Raw genomic sequence first — 10830 nt, 5'->3', positions numbered from 1 at the left:
CTTAACTTTACAAACACCAAAGTTATGGCTTTTCCGATCGTTCAGTTATATGGCAGCTATATGATATAGTCGCCCGATTCGGCTCGTTCCGACTTATATACTACCTGCAATAGAAAAACAACTTTTGGGAAAGTTTCAAGCAGATAGCTTTAAAACTGAGGGACTAGTTTGCGTAGAAACGGACGGACGGACAGACGGACGGACAGACGGACGGACAGACGGACGGACAGACGGACATGGCTAGATCGACTCTCGTGGTGATGCTGATCAAGAATATATATACTTTATAGGGTCGGAAATGTCTCCTTCACTGCGTTGCAAACTTTTGACTGAAATTATAATACCCTCTGCAAGGGTATAAAGATAGGAGAATAATGCGTTGGAAATCAGCTAATTGCATAAAGAGCTTTTGTTAAGAGAATCGTCTGGAATTGAAGTGAACTCGATTAGCGAATTGGATAACTGCCAAATAGTATAGATTTTCTATATATAGCAAGTGGCAACACGGTTCTCTCCAGTTCATATTGTGATTTTGCCCGGAGAGGTCATAAGAAAAGTTTATTAAATGTTCGCGAATCGAAATGTACTTTTGTTCCTACTCGCGACAGTAGCTTCCATCCATGGAGCTAATATTTTGGGACTCTTCAGCAGCCACAGTCCCTCGCACCTGATACTCTACATGTCGGTGGCCAAGGCTCTGGCCGAAGCTGGTCATAATGTAACCGTCGTGTCGATGATTGAACCCAAGATTATGCATAAGGATATAACTCTGATTGTGATTCCAATGGACGAGAAACTGGAGCTCGTTTTGGAGAACCAAATGGTCGAAATGGCCAGGAAGAAGAAGTCACTCATAAGCACTATGAATCGCCTTCTAAATGGCATGGATGTTATGATCAATGTCCAGGCTGATTTGCTTTCCGATCCAAGGTTCCAGCGCATTTACGAGACAAAATTTGACTTGATGATATTGGGTTATTTTATAAACGATTTCCAATTGGGAGTCGCACACAAGTTAAAGGTGCCTGTAATCGTTAACTGGATGTCGGCGCCTGTTCCTATAATTGAACAGGTTATGGGTAATCCCTCGGAAATCTCGTGCCCCTTTTAGGCACTGGTGTAATGCCTCCCATGACTTTATTCAATAGAATCGATAGTTTGATTAAGTCATTGCTTTTTAAATGCATTTTTTTCGTGTTTGATTATAAATTTACTCGCATTTATAAAGAAGTATTTACAGAAAAAAATCAGCCCACTCTGAATGAGTTAAGGAAGAATATCTCCATGGCCTTTGTTAACTCCCATTTGAACAGTGAGGGCCCTATTCGAGCCCTTGTTCCTGCCATCATTGAAATCGGAGGCATCCAGGTGAAGGATAAGCCGAATCCACTACCCAAGGATATTGATACGTTTTTAAATAAGTCTACCCATGGAGCTGTATTTCTGTCACTCGGCTCCAACATCAAGAGTTCCGCGATGAAGCCGGAAATCATTCAGACCATCTTCAAAGTACTATCAGGGCTGAAACAGGACGTTATCTGGAAATGGGAGGATCTGGAGCACACACCTGGAAATGCATCCAACATTCTTTACAAGAACTGGCTGCCCCAAGATGACATCCTGGCCCATCGGAAAATCAAACTTTTTATTACACATGCTGGAAAGGGAGGCATCACGGAGTCCCAATACCATGGAGTACCTATGGTGGCCTTACCCATTTTCGGGGATCAACCCGGAAACGCTGCTGTTATGGAAAAATCGGGATATGGCGTGGCTCTCGATTTGCTGACTATCACGGAGGATAGTCTGAGTGAGGCCCTGAAAGAAGTCTTGGAAAACGAGAAGTATAGTCAAGCTGTTGGCAAGTTCTCCGCTCTCTACAGGGATCGACCCCTGACCGCAAAACAATCGGTGGTTTTCTGGACGGAGTACGTCCTGAGGCATCATGGTGCACCCCACCTGCAGAGTCCGGCGGTGCATATGAGTTTCATTGAGCTAAACAATCTGGATATCTACACTCTTCTTATAACGATTGTGTTATTGTTTGTTTTCTTAACCCGACTGGTTGCAAAATTCGTGTGGAACAAAATTCTGGGCAAGGCAAAGACTTCAGGGGCGAAAAAGAAACAATAAAATAAATTTGCCATGGTGTACCAGTAAAATATAATATTGAACTGTGTATTTACTACTGCTCGAATAAAAATAAAATGAGACAAAGTATTAATTAAATTTAAATATTAGTATATGCACTAATACTTTTATACTACAAAATTTCAGTTAATCACATTATACACCAAAAATAGTATTTTCGACTTGTAAACTTATTAGTTATCAGTCAGAACACACAGAGTAACTTATCAGCTGAGTTACTTTTATTTGTTTAATTGCGATTACTAAAATGAACAATATAAACGTTTTCAGATTAAAATACAGTCAATCCTCTAGACCACGAATTTGAAATATTGAATTAGTTACTTGTTGGACTTAAATATTGTTATAAGTAAAATAACAATTTTTTTAAGTTTTAAAAAGATAATAAAAATACTCCATATTTTTTTTTTTTTTGGGAAATATTTTTATTTGTGGATAGCAAAATTCTTTAAAATTGTGAAAAAATATCAATGAAGAATATCGTTCTTAAACAAGGCTTTGTCAAATATTACAAAAATCACAAATTTAAAAGCAATTGTATTCGAATGAAACTTTCTGAAACTCTTTTGAATTTCATTAAAAAATAGATAGGAGAATAATGCATTGAAAATTAGCTACGTCAAATTACTCCATAAAGAGCCGAGTCAGAGTATTAAAAGCTTTTGATAAGAGAACCGTCCGGAATCGAAGGGAGTCGATAAGCGAATCGTATGACTGGCAACCAGTTTAATTAACCTATAACTAGCTTACCGCAACCCAGTTCTCTTCAGTTTATATTTTGATATTGACCGGAGAGGTCATACGAAAAGTTAAATAAAATGTTTGCGATTCGATGTGTACTCGTGTTCCTACTCGCGGCAGTGGCTTCCACCCGTGGAGCTAATATTTTGGGACTCTTCAGCAGCCACAGTCCCTCGCATCTGATCATCCACATGTCGGTGGCCAAGGCTCTGGCCGAAGCTGGACATAATGTGACCGTGGTGTCGATGATGGAGCCCAAGATTAAGCACAAGGACATCACTCTGATTGTGATTCCAATGGACGAGGAACAGGAGCTCATTTTGGAGAACCAAATGACCGAAATGGCCGGTCAAAAGAACTCACTCGTCAGCACTATGAATCGCCTTCTAAATGACATGGATGTGATGATTAAAGCCCAGGCTGATTTGCTTTCCGATCCGAGGTTCCAGCGCATTTACGAGACAAAATTTGATTTGATGATATTGGGTTATTTTATAAACGATTTCCAATTGGCAGTCGCACACAAGTTAAAGGTGCCTGTGATCGTTGACTGGATGTCGGCGCCTATCCCCGCTATTGAACAGTTTGTGGGTAATCCCTCGGAGGTTGCGTACGTGCCCATTTTAGGCACTGCTGTATCGCATCCCATGGGCTTATTTAATCGGATCGAGAACTTGGCCAAGTCTTTGCTTTTTAAAGGCATATTTTTCGCGTTCGATATTAAATTAACACGCATTTATAAAGAAGTCTTTCCGGAAAAGGATCAGCCGTCTCTGAGTGACTTAAGGAAGAATATCTCCATGGCTTTTGTCGGCTCCCAGTTGAATAGTGAGGGTCCCATTCGACCCCTTGTTCCTGCCATCATAGAAATCGGAGGCATTCAGATTAAGGATAAGCCGAATCCACTACCCAAGGATATTGATGCGTTTTTAAACCAATCTACCCATGGTGCTGTATTTCTGTCACTCGGATCCAACATCAAGAGTTCCGCGGTGAAGCCGGAAATCATTCAGACCATCTTCAAAGTACTATCAGGTCTGAAACAGAGCGTTATCTGGAAATGGGAGGATCTGGAGAACACACCTGGAAATGCGTCCAACATTCTCTACAAGAACTGGCTGCCCCAAGACGACATATTGGCCCATCGGAAGACCAAACTCTTTATTACACATGCTGGAAAGGGAGGCATCACCGAGTCCCAATACCATGGAGTACCTATGGTGGCCTTACCTATTTTCGGGGATCAGCCCGCAAACGCTGCTGTAATGGAAAAATCGGGATATGGCGTGGCTCTCGATTTGCTGACCATCACGGAGGATAGTCTGAGGGAGGCCCTGAAAGAAGTCTTGGAAAACGAGAAGTATAGTCAAGCTGTTGGCAAGTTCTCCGCTCTGTACAGGGATCGACCTCTGACCGCAAAACAATCGGTGGTTTTCTGGGCGGAGTACGTCCTGAGGCATCATGGAGCCCCACACCTGCAGAGTCCGGCGGTGCACATGAGTTTCATTGCGCTAAACAATCTGGATATCTACACGCTGATTTTAACGATATTTGTCTTGTTTATTCTTCTAACCCGACTGGTTGGAAAATTGATTTGGAAAAAGATTTGGGGGAAGGCAAAAATCTCTGAGTCTAAGAAGAAACAATAAATTAAAAAATTATCGAACTAAAAATTAAATTAAGAACTATATTTTTATAATAAAAGAAATTGTACATTGTAATAAAATCATAATGAGAAACCACATATTTATATTATTATTGGATCCTTGTGTTCAAACACTAGTAATTGTACCTCTTTCATACTTTTTTACTTCATATGGAAATTTAAAATTGTATATTGTAAAATTGTTTAAATAATTTATAGATTCATGCCAATTTTCGGTTTAAAGATCCAAAAATTATTTAAATTAAGCTTACCATTCGCTTTCTTTTATGAGGATTTAAAGGTAATCGGAAGTCTTTTTATTATTTGTGGTTTTAAGCACAGATTTATCGGGCAGAACAGAGATAAGATCGTGTTTTGCCTGTTCTAACCAGTTTTTCTTTCGCATGAAAATGTTGCTATCAGAATTGTGATGTCATTTATAACCACATGTTAAAATACTCAAAATCATAGCCTCTCGAACAAACTCAAAAAAAAACGATTAGAGAAATGTTTGTTGGCAAGTCTTTTATTTAATTTAAAGCATTTAATCATGACTCAGGTCGCAGACACGCGATTCGTTGCCAGACAGAATTGTTACTGATAAACCATATAGCGATAGTGCAGTCCGTTAAGATAGTTTCGAGCAAGGTGTTCCTGATATGACCAGTCACTGCGGCGCAGCAAAACCAATAGAACCCACTGTATTTTATTAACGATTACTTAAATGGTCACTCGCTCTTTCTACATCTAAGGTAATACTATAAAAGCTTGTACTCAAAAATAATCGAAAGTTAGTCGGTTATTGAGAGTCCGTTCAGAAGTATATTTACAATGATAAAGTATACTACAACTTTCTTGCTGCTTGTATTGCTTTTGGGCACAAAGACCCAATGCAGTAAAGGAGCCAATATTTTAGGCATTTTTGGCACGCACAGTCCTTCTCATGTGATCGTTCACATGGCAGTGATGAAAACCCTGGCAGATCGGGGTCACAACATCACAGTGGTGACCCAAATGAAGCCCAAATTGGCGGCACATGAAAATATCACCGTGATTCTGGCACCACCGACACCGGAGAGACAAAAATTCATCAAGGAATATATGGAGGAAGTATCCAATGAGAAACCTTCCTTCTGGGAGACCATGGCAAAAGTTGTCGTCACGTCGGCAAATCAACTGGAAGGACAATATGAGTTCATGGTTCATCCCAATTTCAAGCAGCTCTACGAGAACCCACAGACAAACTTCGACTTGGTGTTTTTGGGTGCGATGGCCAACGATTTCCAACTGGGAATTGCCGCCAAACTCCGCTGTCCGGCAATAATAACTTGGGTGGGAGTGCCCTTGCCCTTTATGGACAGTCTTGTGGGAAATGTCAACGATCCATCCTATGTGCCCAGTGTGAATGTAGCCCTTGAACCGGGCCAAAACACCATGCAATTTGGCTTAAGATTGGGCAACCTTTTTAAGCATTATTTCTTGACCACTATCAACAAATTACTGAACTATAAGATGAATCAGTTTTATGAGTATGTACTATATATTATTGTCAGATTTTTATTGATTTTAATAGATGACTTGTAATCCTTTACAGACGAGCTTTTGGAAATGAATCAGATCCGAACTTTCCCACCTACGATGAGATGAAGCGTCGCATTTCCTTGCTTTTCTACAATTACCATTCGCCCAGCGAAGGACCCATCAGACCCACAGTGCCTCAATCCATTGAAATAGGTGGAATACAGGTGAAGGAACAGTCTGATTCATTGCCCAAGGAGCTGGCCAAGTTCCTTGACAATGCTGACGAGGGTGCAATCTTCTTCAGTTTGGGCACCAATGTGAATACCAATACCTTTCGACCAGACACCGTAGATATTCTGTACAAAGTACTGTCCAAAATGCCGCAGAGGGTGGTCTGGAAGTGGGAGGATCTGGAAAACAAGCCGGGTAATGCGTCCAACATATACTTCAGCAACTGGTTGCCGCAGGACGATATCCTGGCTCATCCGAAAACGAAACTCTTTATAACGCATGCGGGAAAAGGCGGAGTGGCGGAGGCCCAATATCATGGTGTACCCATGGTGGCATTGCCCATTTTTGGAGACCAACAGGGAAATGCTGAGATCATGACTAAATCAGGCTTTGGCCGATGGCTGGATATTCTCACACTGACGGCAGAGGAACTGGAAGAGAGCATCCTTGAGGTGCTGGAAAATCCCTCTTATCGTGAGACAATCGGAAAGTTCTCCACCCTCTACAGGGATCGTCCTTTGACAGCCCGTCAATCGGTTGTCTACTGGACCGAGTACGTCTTGCGTCACCAGGGAGCCTATCATCTGCAGAGTCCCCTCATCCACATGGATTTCGTGGCCCGCAACAACCTCGATGTTTATGGAGTAGTCCTCATTGTCAGTCTGGTTGTCTTCTTAATACTCATTGTATTATTTCGTTGGGTATTTCGCAAGGTTTTTAAAGTTGTGCGTGGCCACAGTTATCGCAGGAAATCGCCGCAGCTTAAAAATAATTAATCACAAATATATAATCACTGTGTATACGCAATATCATTTAATATTATGAAAATCAAAATTGAATGCACTCAGCCGTTTCAGTTATCAGCTAGTCTAGGCGTATTTTTAAGAACACCTTTTATTTAATAAATATTCATTAATAAAAATATGCCTTGTTATTGCACATTTTTTATAAGGAGTTCCCTTGAAATAATCCGTGATTACGAGAGTATAGGAGGCCGAGTTAAAAAAAGATAAAGCTTTGCCGGCAAGCATGACTCAGTATAAAACAGCCGACCATTGAATTTGATTGTTCACAGGCATATATATGTATTATATGTATATGTAAAATCTTTGAGTGGTAGAGAAATACAAGTGCCTTGAAATTAATCTCTTGCAATTTTCGGTATCGCAAAATCGTGACGATTACTAAAATTTATTTAGTTATCAATTCCAAGAAAAGTATACAAAAAATAAGGATTAATGTTGAAATTCATCATATATTCGCTTAGCAATAACTTATCAAAAGCCTATGCTAACTGCAATGAAACTTAAACGCAGACAGTGAGTGACCTGCACTATATTTATACTGATGACATGCACCTTACACAACCCGGCAATTAATCAAATAACAACAATGATCCCCAGACCTAGAACAACACTCACCTAACAGGTTGCTCCCACATTCTCCCACAGCGATTATTTTTAGAAGCCTCCCGCTCTGCGATTCTCAGATATTCTCTCTATATAGAAACTATAGCTTCGCGTCATTCCGATTCGGTTCGGATTCAATTCTCAGTGATTCGAGTGGCTCCGAGGCAGCGCGTGCCGTACGCGTATTGTTTTCCAAATTTGTTTTGTATTATTTAATGGGTTACTTGGGTGTCTCTATATAGACGAGGTATTTAGAATATCTATAATTGTTGTGTTAAAGTGATCAACGGAGAGTGCCAATTCAATGAAATAATAGTTAGCCCCAAGTTGACATTGACAAAGCGACAAGGTTGTACTTTAACCTATGTACTTGCAGTCAAAACAATTTGAAAATATTGACTGTGGTCTATTTTAAGTGCACGTTGGATTTTTCTGGTTATTAGTGACTAATAAATGTATTTAACAATATAAACATGCTTCAATATACAAAAAGAGTTAAGCACTTGTTTACTAAAATAATGAATCTGACATTAATAACAAAATAAATTATCCTATATATATATGTATGTAATCATGTTGAGAATACTGATAGTGGTTCTTTTAAATAAGCAAAGTGCAAGGCGCACTTTTTGGTATGATTAAATGTTTAAGAAGAGAACAATACAAATAAAATATTCATAATTTTTAGATTTCAATTTTGTAAAAGTTTATTTATTAACTTAAAAATGATTAGTTTTTTAAATAAGCACAAAAGTTTTAAAATATTGATAGCGGTCTTTTCAAGGTTAATATCCATTATTGGCAGCTAAGAGTGTCTTATAAATTAAGTGATTTAAACAAAATATTAATGTTTAAAGGAAACGTGTACTTTACTCAGGGTACACGTAATAACTGATTTTGCATTAATAAGATAACTATAATTTGGCCTAGCAAACATTTTGAAATACTTGGCTCCCCATTGAAATACATATATAATTGCAGATTAACGGTCAAAAGAAATCTTATCAGTGCGTTATCGTCCAAACCGAATGTGTATAAGATAGTCGCCGGCTGCTTGCAACCCAATCAGTTACTCTTTGTACTTGGACTTGAACGGAGCTAGTGATGACTCAAAATAGGAGCACGTGGATTGGCTGCAGTTTGGGCGGACTTCTGGTCGCCCTGCTGGCCCTGCAGTCGATGCCCCAGGAAACCGAAGGGGCCAACATCCTGGGCGTCTTCACCAGTCACAGTCCTTCGCATTTGATTATCCACATGTCGATCCTGAAGACGCTGGCCGAGAAGGGTCACAACGTGACCGTCGTCTCTGCCATGCCACCCAAAGTGACGCACAAGAGCATTAAACACATTGTGGTGCCCATGAGTGCGGAGGATGAGAAAATCCTCAGCGACGGCATGAGTGGAATGGTCAGGGAGAAGCCCTCTATTTGGACCACAATGAAATCGATTTTCAGCTCGCTGTCCCTGCTCATTGATAGGCAGGTGGACGTGCTGGAGGATCCGCGCTTCCAGGAGCTCTATCTGAACAAGGGCAACAAGTTCGACGTGGTCTTCGTGGGATTCTTCTTCAACTCCTATCAGGTTGCTCTGGGTGCCCGGTTCAATTGCCCCGTTATTGTTTCCTGGTCGGGCCCACCCATGCTGATGGTCAACGAGATGCTGGGCAATCCGGAGCTATCCACCGTTCCACAAATGCAAATTGCTGTGGCCGCCGGAAAGCCCATGAATTTCAAGCAAAGGGTGCAGAACTTTGCCAGCACTGTTGGTTTTAATGCGCTCAATCTCTATTTGAACCACAAATACAATGGGTTCTACAAGTAAGTAGCTACCACTAGATTAACTCCCAGATAGAACTAAGTTAACCCCCCCTCTTAACACTTTAGGCGACTTTGGGGCAATGACAAATCAATGCCCAGTTTTGAGGTGGCCAAGAGGAATGTCTCGCTGGCCTTCTGCAATGGTCACGCTATCAGCGAAGGACCAATCCGTCCCAATGTGCCTGGCATTATTGAAATCGGAGGCATCCAGATCAAATCCAAGCCCGATCCTCTGCCAGAGGACATCAAGGAGTTCTTGGACAAGGGCAAGCACGGTGCCATCCTCTTCAGTCTGGGATCCAATTTGAAGGGCGAACACATCCAACCGCATGTGGTTGAAACTATTTTCAAGGCCTTGAGCAGCGTTAAGCAGCAGGTGATCTGGAAGTGGGACGACACCAAGAACACACCCGGCCAGTCAGCGAATATTCTCTACAAGAAGTGGCTGCCACAGGACGATATCCTGGCCCATCCGAAGATCAAGCTCTTCATCAACCATGCGGGCAAGGGAGGTGTGGCGGAGGCCCAGTACCATGGAGTTCCCATGCTGGCACTACCCGTCTTCGCCGATCAGCCGGGAAATGCCGACAAGCTGGCGGAGAGTGGATATGGCCTACAACTGCCACTGGCCACCCTCGATGTGGATGAGTTCAAGGCGGCCATCAAGGAGGTCATCGGAAATCCCAAGTACGCCGAGAAATTGAAGGCCTTTTCGCAGCTGTATCGCGATCGTCCTCAGACTGCCCAGGAGTCGGTGGTTTACTGGACGGAGTACGTGATCCGTCACCACGGTGCCGCCCACATGCAGAGTCCTTTGGTCCACATGAACTTCATTGCCAGCAATAATCTGGACATCTACATCATAACCGCTTTGATCCTCTACATCCTATTCCTCATTAACAAGATCGTTTGGAAATTTGTGTGGCGCAAGTTTTGTGGCAAATCGAACAAAGCTTCTCAAAAGAAGAAGGTGAAGAAGCAGTAAACAGACTGTAATAGAATTATGCAAATTTTATACTTAGCAACGAATTGAAAAATTATAACATAACGATAAAGCGAAATAAAAGTGTAAAATACAAAAATTATTTAAATTGTTTCCATTACATTTTAAGGTTTTTAACAACATAGCCTAGAAATTCTTCAATTCTACAATTAAATGGAACACTAGCCTATTATCAATATGAATCGACGAATATCTTATCATAAAACTATCGTTATCACCGATTAAACCAGCTATATTCGAGTGACGTATTTAGCTTGCTTTATAAAATTTTTGCTGAGGACCAACATTCAATGTTAATAACAGTGACAACAA

General features: G+C 41.1%; 3 protein-coding genes and 1 pseudogene across 5 annotated transcripts; all 4 read left to right on the top strand.

Annotated features, from left to right (window-relative positions):
* Positions 1-535: 535 nt before the first annotated feature.
* On the top strand, positions 536-2211 carry LOC108051705 (annotated as a pseudogene).
* A 734-nt stretch (positions 2212-2945) lies between these two features.
* Positions 2946-4634, top strand: LOC108051738 (UDP-glucosyltransferase 2-like). The gene has a single exon (XM_017133951.2). The coding sequence runs from the start codon at positions 2970-2972 to the stop codon at positions 4539-4541; it is 1572 nt and encodes a 523-aa protein (XP_016989440.2). The 5' UTR covers positions 2946-2969; the 3' UTR covers positions 4542-4634.
* A 592-nt stretch (positions 4635-5226) lies between these two features.
* LOC108051708 (UDP-glucosyltransferase 2) lies at positions 5227-7159 on the top strand. 2 transcript variants are annotated; one of them, XM_017133882.2, is made up of 3 exons: positions 5227-5289; positions 5423-6066; positions 6132-7159. In XM_017133882.2, exons 2-3 carry the CDS (start codon positions 5495-5497, stop codon positions 7063-7065), a joined length of 1506 nt encoding a protein of 501 aa, XP_016989371.2. In that variant the 5' UTR covers positions 5227-5289; positions 5423-5494; the 3' UTR covers positions 7066-7159. The 2 variants fall into 2 exon arrangements, with proteins under 2 accessions (XP_016989371.2, XP_016989370.2); XM_017133881.2 differs by lacking the exon at positions 5227-5289 and having other exon boundaries at positions 5347-6066.
* A 672-nt stretch (positions 7160-7831) lies between these two features.
* Positions 7832-10600, top strand: LOC108051698 (UDP-glycosyltransferase UGT5). Of its 2 annotated transcripts, none has more exons than XM_044459672.1 (3): positions 7832-7945; positions 8680-9515; positions 9582-10600. In XM_044459672.1, the coding sequence occupies exons 2-3, from the start codon at positions 8803-8805 to the stop codon at positions 10498-10500; spliced, it is 1632 nt and encodes a 543-aa protein (XP_044315607.1). In that variant the 5' UTR covers positions 7832-7945; positions 8680-8802; the 3' UTR covers positions 10501-10600. The 2 variants fall into 2 exon arrangements, with proteins under 2 accessions (XP_044315607.1, XP_016989362.2); XM_017133873.2 differs by lacking the exon at positions 7832-7945 and adding an exon at positions 7961-8047.
* Positions 10601-10830: the final 230 nt, after the last annotated feature.

The sequence above is a fragment of the Drosophila rhopaloa genome, unplaced genomic scaffold (assembly GCF_018152115.1).
Source record: "Drosophila rhopaloa isolate 14029-0021.01 unplaced genomic scaffold, ASM1815211v1 contig_2, whole genome shotgun sequence".
Taxonomy (NCBI): Eukaryota; Metazoa; Arthropoda; class Insecta; order Diptera; family Drosophilidae; genus Drosophila; species Drosophila rhopaloa.
The sequence above is the reverse complement of the archived record's forward strand: the minus strand, read 5'-3'. Positions and strand labels throughout refer to the sequence as shown.